At 46.1% G+C, this 21,108-nt stretch overlaps 1 protein-coding gene across 1 annotated transcript; it reads left to right on the top strand.

The window, feature by feature from the left end:
* On the top strand, positions 1–21,108 carry ELK4 (ETS transcription factor ELK4). The gene is made up of 6 exons (XM_050911372.1): positions 1–17; positions 15,226–15,441; positions 16,866–17,267; positions 17,388–17,789; positions 18,980–19,096; positions 20,260–21,108. Exons 2-6 carry the CDS (start codon positions 15,235–15,237, stop codon positions 20,356–20,358), a joined length of 1,227 nt encoding a protein of 408 aa, XP_050767329.1. The 5' UTR covers positions 1–17; positions 15,226–15,234; the 3' UTR covers positions 20,359–21,108.

Below are 21,108 nucleotides of genomic sequence, written 5' to 3' on the forward strand. Positions count from 1 at the left end.
CTCCACTGCCTGTGCAGGTAAAACGCTTTGCTTTCTGATGTTTTGTCCGAGCTGCCTTGCTGGGGGAGGGTTCCCAGCTGATGGGATAAATGCCCTGGCTGGAGCCCTGTGGGAGAGGGCGGGGGTGACGGTATCTGGTCAGCCGTGCCATTTCTTGTTGTTTGATCCAGGAACTGGGCAGTGGTACAGAAAGGGCTTATCCTTCCCTGCTTCCCTGGAAAATCCACCCAGATAAAGCCTTTTTTGGCTTAGAAAGTGCGTGGTGGGAGGGGGGGGGGATCTGATTCGACATCCACAGATCTGTGTTCGCTTTTGGAAACGTTGGCTTTTCTCTGTGAATTACACCAGTTTCTCCCCAACTGCAGTTTCACAGCTCCTTGCTAAGAGAGCTGAGCGCACTGCAGTCTGCTTCTCACCTCTTCTATTTCAGACCTTGGGTTGTTTGCACAAACAACAGGCTCTGAGATGAAATTCTAGATGTCATTTAAATGGTCACGATGGGTCCTGACTTTGCCCTGTTGTTACCAGCTGTGACGGTGCTGTTGGGTCAGGCCAGGAGGAGAACCAGTGAGCTTTTTAAGGGTTATATTCAGGAATTTTATTCAGGATGTGGGAACTTCACAAGGGGAATTATGCTTTTAGTAGGAGAAGGGCTGTGTAGATAATACGGTAGAAACTAGTTTGGCAATGTTGTGTAATAACCAGAGATCCTTTGGTGCACAGCTTTAGGGCTTAACTTTCACAAGCACCTGAAACCACCTCCAAGCCTATCTGAGTCAGTGGAGACTAGCCCTCCTGAAAAACCCCAGCCTTTCTCCCGCTGTATCTAGTTCCTCACTGTGTAGTGAAGGTCTCGTGTAACTGGGTAATTCTGCTTTTTCCTGAAACGAAATATTGAGTGTACCTTTGAATACTAACAGTTGTTGTATGGTCTGGGCATTGCACGTCCCGTTCAGCAAAGTATTTAACTCTGGAGCATTTATTACAGCAGTGAACTCCCCTGTGTGGCTGCCCGCTGACAAGCCTCGCACTTGCCCCAGTCAAATATCTCCTGGGGGAGTGGAGATGGAGGCTCGTGGACTGGATTAGCCGCCCTGTGCCTGCTGTAGGATGCTGAACTTCCTCTCTCCCTCTTATCTGCCCCGAGCGTGCAGATTGCCCGGCCCTCGAGGCAGGGGCTCTTGCCCTCGTAGACTCAGAAATAACAAGGGTTTGAAACCAGCGCAGATCTGTGGCTTTCTGAGAGCATCAGCAAACACCAAAGCAGAGGCAGAGCTGCTGTCTGCAAAGGAAACGCGGAGAACTGAAAAGCCAGAGTGCGAAAGGGCTTTATCGGGTCTGAGAAATACAAGATCGTTGGCAGCTTGGGCACGAAAGGGAACACGAGGATGGGAACGGAGTTACTCCTCCATCTTCTTCAAGGTGGTCCTTTTAGCTTCAGCAAAGGCAGCTGGTATTTGTGGGCCCTTCTGTGCCTTGTCATATTCCGTGGGCATCCTGCAGTGTCTTTGGGACCTCTGTGAAGTGATGACTTCCCGCATGAGCAAGTGCCACCACATTCTGGGACGCTGGGGGTGGCATCTCTACGAAGAGCGTTGCGTTTACCTGGGTGGCAAAGCCGGGGCTTTGCCGTGGGTTGTGAGCAGGGTGGGACGCTGCTCTGAACCAAGTGACAGCAGATTTCCTGCTGTAAACTTGTCAGGTTGATGACTAGCACCATCTAGGCCTCGTAGGCAAACTAGCACTCGTGCCCACTTTTTGGTAGAGCTTCTGTAGGATAAGGGGGCGGTTGGCAGCCCCGGAGCCGGACCGTCCCGCTGCGCATCCGTGCTGCTGCGTGACTTGTCCCGCTCCTGCCGCTTGTGTCCAGCAACCTGGCATTCTCACAGGGCACGGGCTTGCCTTCCCCCCGCCTTTCACCTCCAAGGATGTCTTAGGAGCTGTGGTATAAGGCACTAATATTGGTAACTGAAGCCTTAGCGATCCGAGAAGGCGTTGAGCATTAAGCTTCCTGAGAGCATCTCTCTTGAGAGAGCAATGAGTCGATTTTCGTTGTGAAACTTTAAAAACGAACAAACAACCCTTCCTTGATCTAAAGGCTTTTCCCTTGTGAGCGTATCCTCTCACTAATGAGGCACAAAACCTCTCGTAGCTGTTCTGCTTATTTCATGACTTTTAGATTCCCAGTACTCTTGCAAAGCTCGGTCTCAGAGCTGGGAGCTGAATTAAAATAGCACCTCCATATTCTGGAGCAAGACCTCGTTAGGGTCTCATTAGCTGTTGCATAATTTTCTGGCTTTCCTGGTGCCTGTGCTTCCCCGCGCCCTCCTGTCATTCTCTCAAGCCAACGACCATGTGATGGCAAAGTCAGAACCTTGCAGTAAGATTTCTCTTTTTTGCTAAGTCAGTACTTCTGGAAATCTCTGCGCTTTTCTGACTGGGTCGTCCTGTGTTTTCCCAGAACTGGCAGTTACGTATCGCTTCATGACTTTGTCCTTGCCTCGGAACTTGCAAAATCTGTTTCTAGGTGCCGCCGTCTGATTAACCTTCACCAGAAATCCCGACTGAAATGTGTTTGTTTGACTTCCTTTTTCTGCTGCCTCTTTCTCTTCAAAATGCCTTTGCACGCAAGTTGCTTTTTTAAAAGGTCTTTGCGTATGCGCTTTTTCCAAACCCTGCCTTGTTGCCTGCTTTATTTGATTCCATCCCTTTGTCCTATATTTTTTCCCTTGTGATGTTGTCTAAGATAGGAGCAAGCCCACGTTGGATTGCAAACCCACGGCAGGGGAAGCAGAACAAAGTGAGAGTTGCACAAAGTAGGAAATTTATTATTCCTCTAAAAAAGATGCTTTGGTTGTCAGTGGAGTTACCCCAGCTGACACAGCTGTAGCTGAAGCCCTTTAGGTCCTTTGGATGCTCGGGTGGAGTGGAGTTGATTTGTGTGTGCTGTCCCTCTTCCCCGGCAGCCTGCGCTGTCTTTCTGGGTTCAGCTCGTGCATTGTTTCCTGACTGAGTGCTAAGGAAATACGAAATTTTGGGGTGTGCTGGTAGGTTTTGCTGATGGCAAGCGGAAACAAAGCCCAGGAAGAATCTGGAGTCGTGGTGGTGCGCTCAGAGATGGGGCTCTGTTGTTTGCCTTGCAAAGCATGTTCAGACCCCACTTGAGTCTGGCACGCGTGCTGAACACCGGGTTTGTGTCATCACGTATCTTGTGAAATGTTCCTTTTCAGAGCTGTATCATTCTCCCACTTTGCAAGGAAGCGATGCTCGGTGCCAGATGAGGAAAAGATACTCAAAGAAGCGGCATGGTGTGCGCCAGTCCCGTAGGTTGTTCATCTCCGCAGAGGTTACAGGAGCTCCCGCAGAAACCAGCTGGTTTCGGGAGCGCTCCCTGAGCGAGTTGTGCAAACCCAGGTGCCGGTCCTCTCCCAAACAAATGGATTTAGCTCTGTTTGAGGTACACACATGGAGATGTTGGCAAACCTCCCACGTGTGACTCTACAGGAAGAGTCTGAGAGAGAGCACAGGGCTTTTCTTTATTTTCCCCTTTGTCTTTTTTTTTTTTTTTTGCTTCGGTGTGGGAGAAGGGAGTCCAAGCTCTAAACAGAGCGAGAGGTTAGGATGGAGCGCAGCAGAAGAAAAGAGGGACGGGCGCAGGGAAACGCTTGACCAAAGGCTTGTGGTGTTTGTTAGCAAGTTTGGCTCACCCGAGGAGCGTTAGTTGTGTTTGAGTCATCTGCAGTGCAGAAGACCAGGTAGAGGTGAGGAGGCTACTGCTCAGTGCCATGGGAAAAGGGGCTCCTGAGCTCCAGACCTTTGTTCCTGGGTCAGTGCTTCCTGGCTTGGGCATTCCCAAGGGAAAAGCAATACTGATAATGTGAAATGTTCTGTGGAAATAATGACTGATGCTTTCCACAGGAAAAAGAAAACAGCACATGCTTTCATTTCAAAGGGGCTTTAATTATTTTGAAAGCTGATGAAACTGACTCTGGAGTTTTGTGGAGGATTTTCTTGTCCTTTTTCCTTACCTTTTTCTTGTCCTTTTTCCTTACCTTTTTCTTGTCCTTTTTCCTTACCTTTTTCTTGTCCTTTTTCCTTACCTTTTTCTTGTCCTTTTTCCTTACCTTTTTCTTGTCCTTTTTCCTTACCTTTTTCTTGTCCTTTTTCTTTTCTTCCCCTCCCTGCCTGTGGTCTCTCACACTTTTTTTTTTTTTTTTGAAAGTGGAGGTGGGGAAAATGGAAACCATTCTCTTAATTTTATTTTAAAATGTGGTAGTTAACTTCTGTAAATAAATAAATAATGGTCAGCTTGGTTGAAAACTTCCTCTCTCCCAGTGACAGAAAGCATGCTTGGGGGGAAACCCCTGTACTTCTTCCCTGTAGTCAAAAGACATCTCGATTCCCTAAACTTCCTTACTTTCTCTGCTTTCATCTCCCTTCTGATCCTGTGACTGTGCAGTAAGTGCTGATAAAGGGTTATTTAAAGGTATTGTGAAATGCAAGGTTGTGTTCCCTGTCTTGCTCCCGAGTTTACAAGCCTCCTTTCACTTCATTTGGTTGTCATTTGGCTCCATGAAATGGGACCATCTGAAGGAGGTGACCTGGTAATGGTATGGAATTTGCCTTCATAGAAACAGCATTAACCGGAGCTGGAGCTGCTCAGGCTTCACCAGGCTCCAAGCTACAACCTCTGTGCTTGGGGATGATGGTACTTCCCAAACAAAAATGTACCCGGCTGCGCGGTGCTTTAGCTCGTACCCACGGATCGAGCAGGACTCAAGTTTGTGAGAAGGCAGTCGGGTGAAATGTGCAGAGACGACTCTGTACTAACGCAGCTAACCTTTTACCGGCATGTGTCTAGGAAACTGAGAGCTGCGTGTTTTGGCATGTGCAGTGTTTGACAGTGAAGTGCTGCTTAGATTTTTTTTTTTTTTTTTCCTTCTCTGCCAATGGGTGGGAATCTGATGGCGAGGCAGCGAGGGCTGTTTGCTCGTCGGAGGGACGTGGGAGAGCGCTGCCTTCTCGGCACTTCACCTTCTGCTCCCGATGCCTGATCCAATGGAAAATAACTCTGCTCTCAAACTGGTACGAAGAATGCTTTTTTTGGTAGATCCCTCGGGACTGAGACTGCTCATCTGTAGGCCAAGGCAGCGCACCTTAGCAATAAACAGTACCTGGCTGGGGATGAGCAGTTTCCTGGGGACCTGAGTGCGGGCATGGGCTGCTTTAATGAGCTTTCGGTGTGATTAAGGCTCCTGCTGCGTGTGCAGCCTCCCGTCTGCCCTCCTGCAGCGAGCCCGGGGTCGCCTCTCCCTTCTGCTCAGTCCGGGGAGCACGAAGGCATCGTGCCTTTGCCACCAGCGTGCTGGGATCGGGTGAGCCATGGAAAAGATCCAGGGACAGAGAACATCCACAGAGCCTTGGCTGAACCCCGTGGCCTTCTGCGGGGAGGACATCCAGGTGGGTTTCTTGAACCAAGAGGCCTGGTGCCGCCATGTTCCCCAGGGAGAGCACAAGCGCGTGGTAGTGCCTTTCGCCTAGGAAGAAGTATTTTTAGGTGCAAGTTTCTCGGTATAGGACAAAGCAGGGAGCTCTGCTTACAAGAGCACGTCAGCGCTGGCGTCTGAAGTGAGCGCTGGGTTGTCCCCCGTTCTAGCGAGCCCCGGCACTCTCCTCCCTCGCCTTCACCTTGCTTTGCCTGATAACCTCCCCCGTTTTGCAGGATTTCTCTTTTTATTTATTTATTTTAAAATTTGCTTTGTATTTTTAAAACACTTTAATGTTCCGCAGCTCGCTCCAGCCTGAACCCCTTCCCCTCTCGTGACGTGGCCCGTGCCCCGCTGCGGCTGGGGGACCCCGCCGGTGCGCAGCCCCGCTCTCCCCACGGTCCCCCGTGGACCGCAGGCTAGGGGTTCCGTGTTCTTCGTGACACGCGACACACACGTCTCCCGGTGAGCAGCCCAGGCCTCGGGCTCCGGGCAGGCCGGGGCCGCGGGGGCCGGGCCGGGCCGCGGGCACATGGCTGCGAGCGGCCCGGGCGGGCGCTAGGCCCCGCGGACTACACTCCCCAGCGGGCCTTGCGAGCGGTGGGCGGGCAGCGCCGTCTCATTGGTCGGCGGCGCCCCCGGTCCGCGCGGGGATTGGCCGCCGCCCGCGAGCGCCCCGCGCCCCTGCGGGGCCGTGGGCGGAAGTGTGGGGTACGGCGGCCGCGGAGGCTCCGCGGCGGAGGCACTGGCGTTCCGCGTCCCGCCATGTAACGCGCCTCCGCACCGCTGCCCTTCGCTGCTCGCCTGGCTCCTCCCGCCCGGGATGGGGGCCCGGCGCCCGGCCCGCCGGGGGGGCGCCCGGCCATGAAGGGCGGCGGGGGAGCCGCTCCCAGCACCTGCCCGCCGCGAGGGGACCGCGACGCCCGGGGACCGGCGGGGCTCCTCCTCGGTGAGTGGGGACGGCCCGGCCCGCCCGCGGCGGCCGGGCTCAGCGGCGTGGCTTCCGGGCCGGGAGTGAACGGGCTTCGTCCTGCGCGGGGGAGGCACCGGAGGGGACTCTGAGGAGGCCCCGGGCGGGGGGAGGCAGTCGGGGCTGCTGGGGCCGGCGGTCTGTGAGGGGATCGGAGAGGAGGGGGCTGGGGGCATCTCCGGGAAGTCGCCGCCTCGGGGGCTTCTTTTGACGGAGGGGCCGGGATGGGGCGTCGGGGCCGCGGGACCCCCCCCCCCCCCCCCCCCGGTGCTGGTGTGCGTGGGTGTTTGTGTGCGTGGGGGTCGGTCTGCGTGCGGGGCTTCGCCTGTGTCAGGAAGCCGGGAAACGAAGGCGACGGCTTTGAAGGGCGGCAGCCCGCCCCGGGACTTTGATCTGCGGGGCGCCCCGGGGCCGTTCCCCGCTGCCGCCCCGCTCCGGTGCCGGGTTCCCCGCTCCGCGCTGGAGACGCTCCTCGGGTCGGGACGGAGGAGGGAGAAGCCTTCCCGGGGGGCCCCTCGCCCCGTGTGCGCCTTCGTGGCGTGATTTGGGGTTCGGCCAGGCGAGCGGTCCTCGGGAGCAGTGCCTGAGCGCGGGCTGGAGGTGTTTCCTTCGTGCTGTTACCGGTTGGGACTGACTGCCTGGCCTCTCTCTGCTGATGTGAGATTAGAGCGAGAGACTGGCATCAAGTGGTGGTTTGGTTTTTTGGTGTTTTTTTTTTTTTCCCTTCCTGACTCTGCTACTATTTTTTTTTTTTTTTTTTAAATACTTATGTACTCATCTCTTTGTGAAATGGGTGGATGCCTACCCACATCAATAAGTGAGTCCATGGAGAAAGTATGCAAATACATGCTGTTACACTTTTATTATTTTGTATGCATATACACACACACACATACATACGTGTACCTGTGTGTTATTTCCACAATACTTGCCTTATTTTCACAGACAAACTTCTAATAATCCCCATTGTGCTGCTGCCTGTGGGGGGGTGGAATCCAGAGTTCTGGCTTTGGCGGTGTCGTTTTTAAGTAGCAGTTCCTGAGAAATACAGGAATCGCTTTGTAGGCGAGTGCTCTGTTCAGTGGGTGCAGGATCTAGCCATTAGCATTTCTTTATCTTCATCATATTCAGAACAAACACGATCCCTGCACCAGGCACAGCCTGCCTGACAAAGCTGCATGTTCGTGATTTTTGTCGGCCTGTTTATTTTTAGGGTCTTAGCGCCTGTTTGTAGAGAATAGTTGTTCCATCGTCATAGCAACCAGGCCGAGTGTATTATAAACACTATTAAAGGAAACCTTTTCCATCTTAAATGAGACTTCCTTTTCATAATAAAGTTAGGATCAACATAAAACATTTAACCTTTTGTTCAGGGTTTACTCCATAGCGTGATGTGGAGACCTGACCCCTTACTTTTAAACGAGGATGCTTTTACTTTCAGCAGATGTATTGTGCCCATTGAAGCTAATTTAATCTGCTGTTGGTAAACATTCCCCTCAGCCCATTGTGGTGGCAGATAAGGAGGAAGCGAGTGTAATCTACTTAGAGAGGAGCTTCCACGGAAATAAGTATTTTTGTGGCTTACTCAGAAACAAATCACATCAGTGTCAGAAACCAACCAAGTAACTGATGAAAGGCATTTCATTTTTGAAGTTTACCGTTCTCTCTATTTGTCCTAAACCTTCCCGTGTTCTCTTCGGTCTTGTATCCTATAAAAGGAGAGGTAGAAAAGGAAGATTCTTCATCAAGGTACAGAAAAGCAGGGAAATGAGGTCTGCTGTCCATACAACTAGCTACGCTGGGATGTCAGTCCTCCTTAGCCAGGGATGGAGGATCAGAATGATTGTAGCAGCTGGAGGAAGTACATGGACTGGGGTTTGAAGTCCCCTTATTGGCCGTGTTCAAACAGGTTAAACATTTTTAAGTGTCAGGGTATGCTAGTCAAAACCATATTAGATAAGAAAGTGGGCACCGTTGTCTCTGTATCAAGGTTCAAGAAACCCAAAAAGCTGTTTGGCTCATCTGCTTTTGCCAACTTGAGTCTTCAGCCATACGTACAATGAGAATCCTGATGCCGCTGTTCTCCTTCATGGCTTGTTTTCTATGGCTTGCTTGCTAATACAGAAAGGTGGAGAAGACTAGAAGATACCTACTAAGAAAAGGAAATACTTATTTCTCAGATAGGAGTTAAAAAGCTGAGACAATTTGCTCCTAAAACCCAAAATATTTACTAACACCTTAATTTCATGTCAAGTAACTTAATTTTTAAGCCAAGAACCCAAAATTTATCGCAGCGTTTGTTTTAAGTAAATAAAACTGTCAAACTTGGAGTGGGATTAGGCAATGAAAACTCTGGAGCAGCTCTTATCGTGAGGACATCCTCCAGCATTTCCTTCCAAGGAGCTTCCTGCCTTGATAACCACAGCTTCTCCTTCAGAACAAGCTGATTTTCCTGACTGGTTCGGAAACAACAGTGCAGTGAATGCCAGAGTCAAGGGGAAGACAAGAATTTATTGGAGTGTAGGGTGTGTTTTTCTTATTCTTGCCTGATTTTAGTATTTATTAGAGAAGGTGTAATTTAATTACTACTTGGAAAGCTGCCAGGGTTTGGGATTTTTAATGGTGGTGTTGCAGATGTAGAAGTCTGCATCTCTAGTTTAATTCCTTGTAAACAGTAACTTTATTTTACACCTCTAACAGGCTTTTAACTGGTAATTCACCTGTCTCTGGGAAGTAAGCTAACAAAACAAGTGAGAGTGACAGTAGTTAAAGTACTTTTACAATGCTCTGTGTGTTCTGGAAAAGGACTAAATACCCTTATGCGCTTCCCACCACATCAGAGCATGTCAACAGCTAGATACGAGCACCCTGAAGAGGCTGGTTTTTGGACAGTAGGTTTCATACACGTTGGGCAGCAGGCTCTTTCTAAAATGAACGAAAATTGATAAAATCCTAAAAGTACTAGTTCAGGTGAATCGCAGTCCCAGGATCTTAAAATATTCCATTACTAATAAACCTTTCGTAAAACATTTTCAAGTGCTGTGCAAATGAAATTGTTGCTTGGTTGTGTGTTGATAACCACTTAATTAGATACTTCGTCAGCAACGTTACACCTCTTTGTCCCTTTACTAAAATAAAAGGAATAGGACAGCCATTTAGTTAGTTGCCTGGACAAAGACACTGAAAAACCTGATCTAACTTTGAAGTTAACCCTGTTTTGAACAAGGAGTTGGGCCTGTGACCTCCAAAAATCTCCTTCAACCAAAGTTATTCTGTTGTTTATTTTCCTGGAACAACTGTCAAGGCCTTGTGTCCACAGGAATATTGCACAATGTAGCAGGAGTTATTGTCTACAAATTCCTTCTGTTCGCACACCATGGCCATCTTAAACTATTAAGAAACCGTGGGAATAGTTTTGCACAGTAAAGTCTGAACAGTTCAGCTTCGCTGCGCGTGTGCGGAGCGCTGGCGTGTTGCACGCACAGCACGTCTGGCTTTCCTGGAATTGTGTAAAGGCTTAACTTGCTCACCTGCTGGCCTGCTGAATGTCTGACTTGCACCATTAAGTGTGAGGTGCCCAAGACCATCTCTGAGTTACTGTTGCTGCCTTTTTTGTTTCTTTCTTTTTTTTCCACAAAGTGTTTGTGATCTGAGAAGAGGTTTCTGTGTCACCCTGTGTGTTTACCTCTGCTCTGTGCTGCTTCCAAAGTCATCTTTTGAGATGTCACTTCTGTGTAAATACCTGGACAGCTGTAACCATGCCATTTAAATATGTGGTAGTGATGATTTTGTCCTCTGTGTAACGGCTGTGTGACATCCTTTCTTTCCTTTGCACCATCCTTTGTTTCTGTGTGGGTTCTGACAAGGCTGTAGACCTGACTGCTTTATTCAGTCCATCTGCAGAAGTCGTCAGGCTGCAGATGCTTCTAAGAGGCTGTTGGAACAAATTGAGGTGAAAGATTACTTCAGCTGTTCTGGATGTTGAGTCAAAGCACAGGAAATCTGCCAGAAGACCTTGAAGATGGGGGTTAGGGCAGACCCCCCTCCCCGGTCCTGCCTCTGCTACCTTCTCAGGGCCTGGCTGGCTGCTGCCTTGCTGGGGCATAGCGAGGTGTCCCTCTCCTTTTTGAGCACAAAGAGATGAACACTTGAGTTTGTTTTGCAATAGTAAGTATAGCTGCCGGCCCCGGGAGAGATTACCATATGCCACTTCATAAACTGTTCCTCCTGTTTGCTGTGCCACCCAGTGATTGCGTACTCTCCTTCCACAGAAGGTGCAAAGCCTTGAGGCTCTGTAATCAAATGGATTGCGTGGAGCACGTTGTGGCACAGATGCATGAGGAGAAGTCACCGGAAAAGATACATATCTCGTGTCCTGTCTTTTTTGTAAACTCAAGGCCTCAAACAAAGCTACAGCAACCTCAGACAAAGCTGCAGCAACATGAGAAAGCTCAAGTTTGCAGCACTTGTATTTAGAGTACTGCAGCCAAATTCTGTCAGCTACTCGGTATACTTCAAGGGTCATCCGTAGGCGTCAGAGAAGATCTCAAGACAATAATAGTGCTCTATTTTAGCATGCTCATTACAAAGTATAACTGCCCTCTGCCTCTAGCAACTATTTTTTCCTCATACTCAAATGGTGCAGAAGTAGAAAGGCCGTCGTCATAAGCAGCAGTGTTGCCTCTGCCTAATTCCCTCATTGTCTTTTCAAATGAGACCTTTTTCTTTCTCCATGGACTCTTATAAGGAAAATAACCTTCAGCAAAAAGACTGTTTGCAGTGGTGTGCTTGTAATTATTGGTGTATTCGTCTTGAAGAAAAAGCAATCAAACTACTAGGCTTTTTATGCTGATGGGGAGCTGTGCTAGGAGATTGATGCCCTTTCATGAAAGGAGACGTAGGTTTGAAAGAAGTTGAAATGCGGCTTACAAATCATGAGAGACGTAACATCTCACCATTGTTAGCGTAGAGTGGGACAGTGGGTTCCTGTCCTCATCCTCATTTCTTTAGTTTCTCTAACTAATGGGCCTGTAACGTCTCTGAAGAGCGTGGGGTTTGCTGTATGTCTGAATAAAAAGGACAAGAGGATCTTCTGAATTCCTTCCAGTGTCAATGCAGGAGGGGGACGCTTTTGAGTAAGTGGCCCTGAAAATGGCTATGGTGTGGATGGGAGCCTCTCTACCAGCTGGGCCCCCCGTGCCAGGGCAGCTGAAGATGTTCCGCAAAATGCGGATAGCACAAGGAGCTTGAACCCCTGCTCAGTCCCTGTGGTTGCAAGGTAAAGGCTCATGAAAGGCATCAGCTGCCTTCTGCCCCGGGTGCTGAAGAAGGAAGAACCTTTTTAACATGTTAGTTCTTCTGAAACAAAGAGAAGTGCTCATCTCGCCTATACTGGTTTTAATTTTACATCTTGTGTGATTTTTTTTTTTTTTTTTTAATTCTGCTTTTTCCTGAAGGAGCAGCAGTTCTTTGATGTATTCTTACGCCGTATCAAAGCAACTTTAATAAAAAAGTTAAATGAGATGTCTTGATTCATAATACAACATTGTCTCCCATATACATATTATACTTTCCCAGTTACAGCTTACTCCTGGACTCTGAAGGGGCAAGATCCACCTGTGATCCCATTGCTTTGACCAATTTGGAGGGTTATTTTCTGGCCTTCCCTTTGTCTGTATATAATCTTCAGAAAAAACTCTCTACTCCCAGTTCCATTGAGGTATCTCTCCAGTGTTTTCCTGTAGATGCACGCAATAAATAATAAAGAGGGACAGTCGTTCTCTCGTATGCAATATAACCTATCCATTAACAACTCCAAAGTGCTCTCTGCTCCTGTTCTAGGACAGCCAAGGAATAAGTAAAACTTTTACACCCTGTTGTTGATGTGTCTAACATAAGACTTTTTGAAGTAGAGGGTGCTGAGGATATACAACATATCCTGCAAGTGATGGATGGAATCATGACACCCTAAAGGCTGTAAATGCCAGGAACATCAGTAGTAACTTGATCAATCTAACACTTCAGTACAGTCTGTAACTCTGCCCCTGGGAGAAAGATCCTTCCAGCTGGAAAGCTGCAGTATTTGGGATTTAGGCAGCATGAACTCTTTTTTTTTTTTTTTTTTTTTTTTTTTTTTTTTTTTTTTGGTAAATGCTCCTCAGAACAACATAGCTCATCACTGGGAAAGGTGATTTTTTTTTTTATTTATTTTTTTTTAAATCTTGTATCTTCCATCATTTTGGTCACTCCATGTGTCCTCTGTATTGCTGAACTTTGTTCTGTCAGAGTGCCGGTCTGTCAGCATTGTGCGTCTCCAACTCAGTTCAAAACCAGCTGTGACCTAGGCAGTAATGCTTGACTGTGGTAGAGGTTGGTGAGCTTTGAGATAATGGCAAGGTACTTCTTACTAAAGGGAAGCAGCCCAATGAAATAATAGCATTTTTTCTGGGATAGAAATAGAAATTCTGGGATGAAATCTGCATGGATTTTTAGGAGGAGAAAAAAAAAGCCTTTGCCACTCTGAAATTCTGCTGCTAATCTAATTTCTACGTGATTGCCTCCCATTGCATCAGTCAGCGCTATTTGGTGCAGTGCTGCTTATGGGTTTTTAAAGTGCTGTAGATAAATGTAGCGTGGGAATAATCACTCAACTTCATTTTCCTGCTCTTTCTCTGTTAACACGTATCACTAGTATTGACAGCTCTGCAGAATGGTAGAATCAAGTCCTTATGTCTACACAACACCCCATGCATGTGCATCATCCTGACAGGATAATGAGGCTCCGCTTGTGGTGCTCCGCAGCGTGCACGTCCTCTGTGTTGCCAGTAGGCAGATATGAAATGTTATTGGCAAATGCGAATACAAGTCGGAGGAGAAGTCCTGGAAGAGTTTTAATGTGGTTGCCTGGCCCTGAGTTCCCGTACGGTTCAGCTGGCATGCCACGGTGCAGTGTGGGAAGAATCTCAAAGCAGGGCGTTCAGCAGCTGATATTTTCTTAGAGTACTGAGCAATTAATTTGGGCAAGCATGGAGTTGTATGCATACAGTAATTAACAAGGAAAGCACCTTAGGCCAGCATAATAAGGTGGTGTGGGTGTCCTTCATTTTGAGATTGTTCCTTGTAATTGCAGCAATTTAACTGACTTGATCAATGTAACATCCCTGTGTAGTCACGTAAGCGTGCCATTAGGCAGGTATTCTTAAAAATAGGTTAAATGCAATGGGCTGTGCCCAAAAAAGTACCTGCCCTAGGGCACCTTATTTAAATAAGAATGTGGAGTCCTGTGTAAACTGTCAGCAGTAATCCTTTTACAGGGCTGACTAAATTCTGAAGCTCTGACATGTAGACCATTCTCTTCCTTATATAGGGCTGGATAAGTGCTGGGCAGTAATGAGATTGGAATAAAAGGCTTTGGTAACAAAGATGAACTGGCAGTCCCAACTGAATCTTAAACTTATCCCTGCGTATACATGGACTTCAAACAATATGGGCGTGGGTCCTGCTTGCTGAAGTTGGACTTGATGCCTCTCTTGTGGAGCTTCTGCTTGTGAATAGCAGTTGGTCACTCAGGCTGCAGATTCACTCAGTTGGAAACCCCTGTACTCTTTAGATTTGCCTTTATTGAGGTTTGACGGGGGGGTGGGGTGGGGTGGAATTTAGCACTTATGTGTATCGAAACATTTTTAGTGTAATTCATCGCGATGGTTCTTATTCCAGAGTAGCTGGGTTTGTTTTTATTTCATTGGAAGAAGTTTAATCTGCATTAATAGAAGCCGTTCTGTTCTGGAATAAGAGAATCCGTATGGGATACTGAATTAATATAATTTTATCTGGTTTAATTCACAGTGTATCTTATACTTCCCTTGTGCAGACAGGATTATTAGTGTTCTGCTTAAAAATATCTGTGGAAGTACTGTTTCGTGTAGTCAGATATGGTCAAGGAAAAACGTCATCTCTACTGCCTTGTCTGTCCTTGATGAATTTATACATCGACAGCTTCAGTGCAAGAAAACCACGCTGGAAGTGCGTGAATCAGCTGACAGATACTAGTCCTAGAAAGTCTCAGCCTAAATGACTGATGTAGGTAAGACATGGCAGGAATCGAGAGAAGAGCAAAGGCAGCATTTGAAATCATTTTATTTACTTTCACGTTTATTCTCTTAGAAAAGACAGGGATGATATCTGGAAAAGAAAGGAGATTTGAAAGAGAGGAGATTGGGGGTTGATTGAGAGGGCTGTTTACAAAGAGGCAGTAGAAATGTGAACTGAAGGAAAATTGAGTTGTTCTGCACTGGCATCTTCACGTAGCTTAAGCAGTTACTTGATCTGCTCTGTTTTCTTAAAGCTACCGAGGTTGGAGGTGGGTGCAGGTAAGGAAAGGAGGCAGCGAGTGGGTGGTTTGATTTTTACCTGGGTGCACCTGAGCTGTTTCTCATAAAGCAGTACAAGTCAGAGTGGGTGAACATGGAACAACTTAGAAAAATATTTTTTGGAGAGTGACTCATTGCAACTTACCCAAAGTGACCTGATTTAGTTAAATGAAGCTAAATATAACCCATGTGAAAAGTACTGACATGTGGGAGGAGACGGCAGCAGTTGGCTCTCAGCCTCTCTGTTCTGCAGGGAACATCTTTCACGACTGGTGACTAATAATTTTTACTCTTGCTGGCTTTGGAAATAACATCTCTGCTCCATTACCCCCTTCTAGGGAGACAAAGAAAATGCGCTGTTCCTAATCTGTTGCTTCTTATCTGCCTTTCTGAATTTCAGCTTACTGCTATGGACAGTGCTATCACCCTGTGGCAGTTCCTCCTCCAACTCCTCCAAGAGCCTCAGAACAAGAATATCATCTGTTGGACCTCCAACGACGGGGAGTTCAAACTGCTGCAGGCAGAGGAGGTGGCCAGACTCTGGGGAATCCGCAAGAACAAGCCCAGTATGAACTATGATAAACTCAGCCGTGCTCTCAGATACTATTATGTGAAGGTAACGAAGTCTGTAAATCCACCTCAAATCCTTATCCATCTTACCAGCTTCTGCCTAATGAGCTTTGTTTCCTTTTTCATTCTCTTCAAGGGGATAGGTGTCACTTCTGTCTCCCAGACTTAAGTAAGGTGTGCTAGTTTATGTTTAGAGGGTTTTTTTTTCTTTCGTTTATCATTGTGCTGCATTTCCTTCCCAGTGGTTATTTTATAAGGTTCTGGATAGTTTTGTGCAAAATGTTATCTTCTTTGATTTAAGTCTTTGCTAATATGAATCTGTCTTTGAATACTAATCCCCTTTCCAAAAATACGTGCCCCTGCAAGGGTTAAAATCCTCAACACTCCAGTTTAAGCAACAGAACGATTATGATGATTGAGATGGTGAATATTGCACCACCTTGAGATCTTTTCTGCAACTGTCTCTGCGAAGGGGCTCTCACAATGAGGATTTTCAGTGAAGCAACCCGAAGTATTTTTCTTTTTCTCCATGTATTCAGAGTTGCACCTCTAATGTGGTCAGCGAGTTTAGTCCAGCAGAGTAAAACGCTTCTCTTGTTAAGCTAATGTCTTCTAATAACTTGCGGAGCCTTTCATTAGTGCACAGGTAGTGTCAAAAAGCTGAACTAGAACCACAGTGTGGGAGCCTTACCTTCATTTCAATAAGCCATTTATCGCACAACTGTTACTGTGTGGGTGTACAAGATAAAAAATAAAACACAGTTTCTGAGGAACCTGTCAGTTTGTAGCAGGTGGTATGTTGCTTGGAGTTTATTATTGGGTAGCACAAATCTGACTTTGTACTGAGAGGTCTCGGTAATAATAATTGTACGATAAATAAGAATCTTCTTACATCCAAATTGTGTGTGGCATTTCACTTAGGAGCAAAACAAGTTAAACATATGCTATTTTGTGGTATTGAAATAGCTGATTAGCCTACATTCTGCTGACTAGTTCAGCTACTTTTTTCTTCTATTATCATCTTAATAAAGGTGGTTTGATTTGAAGTACTAGCTCTCAATTCTGCAAACCTGTAAGCTTTAATTCTGCAGGTTCTCCTGTTAGATTACACTTACTGTACCCAGGTCAGTGATCTTTGATGGGGGTAATGGGTTGTTTTTTTTTTTTTCTTAGCTGGTCTTTTAAAATATGTTAAACAGAATTGCTTGGCAGTTTTAAGACTATTGTTAGTATATTTAATGTCAGGTTAAGCTCACCTGTTCTAGTGTTTTGTCTGCGAGCTCTGGCAATGATACTTTGGGAGCATAACTGAATTGCAAGAATGCAGTGTGTTTTTAAAAAAGAAAAAAGAAACAATTTTTGATGAAAGATTACAGGCTATCTAATTCCTCAGTCTATTTTAGGCAGTGTTTGTAGGAAGAAAATTAATCTGAAGAAGGTCTAAATATATATATATCTTCTTACCCACAGAATATCATTAAAAAAGTGAATGGTAAGAAGTTTGTGTACAAGTTTGTTTCTTATCCGGAGATTTTAAATATGGATCCACTTGTCGTGGGCCGTATAGAAGGAGACCCTGAAATGACTGGTTTTGCGGAAGTTAGCAGTGCTCCAAAGGATGTGGAAAACTGTGGGAAGGAGAAGTCTCAGTCATGTGCTAAATCCTCCAGCCGCAATGACTATATCCACTCAGGCTTGTACTCCTCTTTTACTCTGAACTCCCTGAACTCTTCCAGTGTAAAGCTCTTCAGGTCCATTAAGATTGAGAATCCAGCTGAGAAACTGACAGAGAAGAAACCCGCTCAGGATCCAACACCCTCTGTCATCAAGTTTGTAACCATGCCCTCCAAAAAGCCTTCATCTGTCCCCCTGGTCTCTACCACTTCAGCGGTCTCTGCCACTTCCACTGCTTCTGCCACTTCAACCGCATCCTCTCTTCCCATGGCATCGGAAGAAACTCTCCAGACCTTGGAGACGCTTGTTCTACCCAAGTTAACTGTCCCTGAAGCTCCAGCACCTTTGCCAAACTTAACCACCAGCTTCACCCCAACTCCACCCATATCCTCAGTTTCTCCCACTCTGCAAGTTCCTTCCACACCCCCGTCGCCACCCCTGAGCTCTAATCCTGACCTGGACATTGACACGGACATAGAGTCCGTGGCTTCTCAGCAGCTGGAGCAGGCTCAGAGCCTTCAGCATCAATCCCCAGAGCCCAAAGAGCAGGATTCATCTGTGCTGGAGAAGGAATTTGCCAATCACCTCTCCAGATCTAAAAAACCCAAAGGGCTGGAGTTGGCTCCTACTCTCGTCATTACAGGCAGCGATCCAAGTCCACTGGGGATTCTGAGTCCCTCTCTCCCAACTGCTTCTCTTACTCCAGCACTTTTCTCTCAGGTAACTTAATTCCCTTCCTGTTTTGGGTTTGGTTGTTTTTTTTTTTTTTAGTAACAATAGTGGTTATGTTATATTTTAAAACAGTAAGGGAAGGCAAGTGGAAAATGAATAGTCAGTAGATTGTATTTGGAGTTCTGAAACTCAGGACGTCACTCCCATTTTTCTTATAAAACAGAAACTTTATTCATAATCGGTATTAGCTTCCACCCCAAAGTGTGCCCAAGTGGTACGTCAGCTGTACGTGTCTGTACAGCGTTAGCGTGTGGAGGCAAAACCCAAACCAGCACCAGCAGGATCCTTTGTAAATCTTGCCAGGGTGATATTCAATTATTTCAAAAACCCTAAACCCTGCCCTTATCCTTCAGGCTGATTCTGAAAATACTTTAAAAAAGAGAACCATGGAGGTGTCTGTTTAGCTGCTTCCTTTTACTTGAGTCAGTAGGTATTTACTTAAGACCAGAGTATTGTGACTTAAGAGCAATAAGAACGGCTGCTTAATTTGGTTATCTTTGTGGGGGAAAGGAAAGCTTTTATGCCTCATGGAAAATTTGGAAGAGAACTGAATCCAACTAGGCTGTGAAATTGTTCCGTATATATTTAATCTCTTTCCTGTAATAAATTTGAATTAGAGTGAAACTGTTGGGAAACCGCTGATTGAAAACTGAAATGTATGAAGACAGGAAAAAAAATCAAGTGGAGTTGCTCTTTTGGCACCCTTTGAAGTCTTTGGCCAGTGAACCTGGAACATCCAGAATATTCAGAAGCTGGATGTAAATTTCTTTTGTTGTGGCTTACATTGTCAATGTCACCCAGACCATGCCTGTGCCCGCTGTCTGCTCTTCTTAAATTCGTGGACTGAGTTTTCCAAAGTCACTTGCAGGTGCTGTATACTGAATTGCAGGAGGAGCCGATTTGCTGTAGGTTACAGCGGGGTTTGGCAGCTGTTGGGAAAAGAGGGCCAATTGCTCAGCAAGGGGAGGGAGAGCTGGATGGCTGCTGCTGCTGTTGTGGGGTTTGAAGGGAGGAGAAGGAGGTGGGAGGAGGCGGAAGGAGGGAATGGGAGTTCCTGAAATTTGGACCCAGCCCTCCGCAGCTGTAGGAGCTGAGATTATTGTGGCTGGATTTACATGTGCTATGTGTTACTCACAGTGCAGGTTTCACACAGCTGACTATCTTCATGTGTTTTGCAGACTCCCATCTTGCTGACCCCAAGTCCCTTGCTCTCCAGTATTCACTTCTGGAGTACGCTAAGCCCAGTTGCTCCTCTCAGTCCCGCAAGGTTGCAAGGTGCTAATACACTCTTTCAGGTAAGTTCCAGCAAGTTTAGCCAAGCTCTCCGTGCTTTTCAGTACCTTCCTCAGTAGACCTGCAGGAATCAGTTAGCCCGAATATCTGATGTAGAAACAAAATAGTGATCTTTCTGTTTTCTATCCCCTATGTTAGCTTTTGAGAGCGTTTAATTTTAGTGTTTACCCAGTTTTATTTAAGCATATTGTAAATGTTGGTATTTCAGAAATGTTTTAAATTAATATCAGTCTGTGCTATAGTTAGATATATTTTTTTTCTTAGGTCTGTCCTTCCTGTAAAACTTGCCTCCGTGTAACTTTACTGGTTGAGATTTTCCTGGAAATTGAATTTTGCTGCTGTATTGGTTGTTTTAATCATTTGTTAACAGTCTCTTCTGTTGAAAGACATTAAGTAAATCTCACCACTAGTAAGAGGGAAGATTGTGTGTGTGATCTCTGTGGCAATATGTAGCACAGTTCTTTATGATCTCTATGTTCTGCTGTCTTCTGTTGTTTGGAAATTCTCAGCTTCACTGTTTTTAATAAGTATGTTTGTTTAACTAATATATAAGAAAAAATGTCCCCTATGTTTAAAAAAAAAGAAGTCCTTTAGTTGTAATTACTCATGCCCTTCCTTCACCTTCCACTTCGAAATTGGAATAACCACATCTGTTGCCTGAGTCTGCTTAGGCAAAGGGTAAAATTTAACTAGTTGTCTTCTCGATTTATATCTGACATCTCCATGGAGATGAAGGAAGTAGCTTATATGTACCGTGAGGATAGGGAATAAACAAGTAGGCCTGAAAATGCACTGGGCATTTTTCTCTATAAATAGCTGATAATTAACTGAGGAATAACTTAGACCGTGGTTTCCCAACAACCTGTATTAAAGTCACTTACTAGTTTAGGACATAGGCAGTGCTCGGTGCAGAGGTTACAGACTGGGTCCTCCTGGTGACACTGGTTATAATAGCTGGATTGCTGCAGTCTGTGATGCAGTGGCGTTTAAAAAGTAAATTACTTGGGGGAAGCGAAGAAGATTCTTTGAAAGTTTGGGGTTTTTTTCTTTGTTGTGTTTTGGGTTTGTTTTTTTTTTTTCTAGGGGAGCTTCTACATGCACAGATATGAGAGGAACAGTAAATTAAAATGGCCTCTTCCCTAATAATTTTTGTTTTGTCTCTTAGTTTCCATCAGTGCTGAACAGTCATGGCCCATTTACTCTGTCTGGACTGGATGGACCCTCTACCCCTGGCCCATTTTCCCCTGATCTACAGAAGACATAGCACATGAACTCATGGAAGGGACATATTGGCAAGCAAGGGAAAGATATGACACTTATATTTAACCACGTTTTTTAAATGAGCAATTTATAATTCCACAGAGATTATCAACAATCATAGTTTTTGCCATTCCCAAATAAAATGCCTTTTTTGCAAAATTCCCTTTTTTGAAGACCTAGGTTGGGAATGTATATGCAAACGCCTTAATAGGAGCTGAAGCTCCAGTCTCTTCTCTTCCCTCCTTGGTTTGGAAGACTTCACTATGGTTAAAGGGAGTTTTGGTTGGTGTTGCAGTAACTGAGTCTGCACTGATTGCAGTGAACAGTATCAGAGAAGTCTTTTCTCTGTGACTCTTGGAAAAACCCTCTGTTCTTCTGCTTCCTGTGCTTGGCAAGAAGAAATCTAATCACGATCGAAGCTGGCATTCCAGGAAATGCTTGGGAAAGGAGTGTGTGCACTCAGCTTTGCCTTGGGGCCTGATAACTTCTGCAGCAACAAAACAGCCCGCGTCTTTTCTGCTGTAAAAACATCTTGTCTTTTTGCAGGGAGAAATTTTCAAGGAATATTCAATGATTGTGTTACTGAGATATGGACAATTTTTGAATGGCATTGTATACCGACAGTCCAGCCCCTCAGAGAAGTGGTCTGGCTAGCTTCTGGATGCTTCCCTGCCCTCCTTTCGGTGAGGAAGCAAGGTCTGGAGACAAACGAATGGTGGGATTAGTTCCTTTCAGTTCTCAGAAAGTTTGAATG

The sequence above is a fragment of the Gymnogyps californianus genome, chromosome 27 (assembly GCF_018139145.2).
Source record: "Gymnogyps californianus isolate 813 chromosome 27, ASM1813914v2, whole genome shotgun sequence".
Taxonomy (NCBI): Eukaryota; Metazoa; Chordata; class Aves; order Accipitriformes; family Cathartidae; genus Gymnogyps; species Gymnogyps californianus.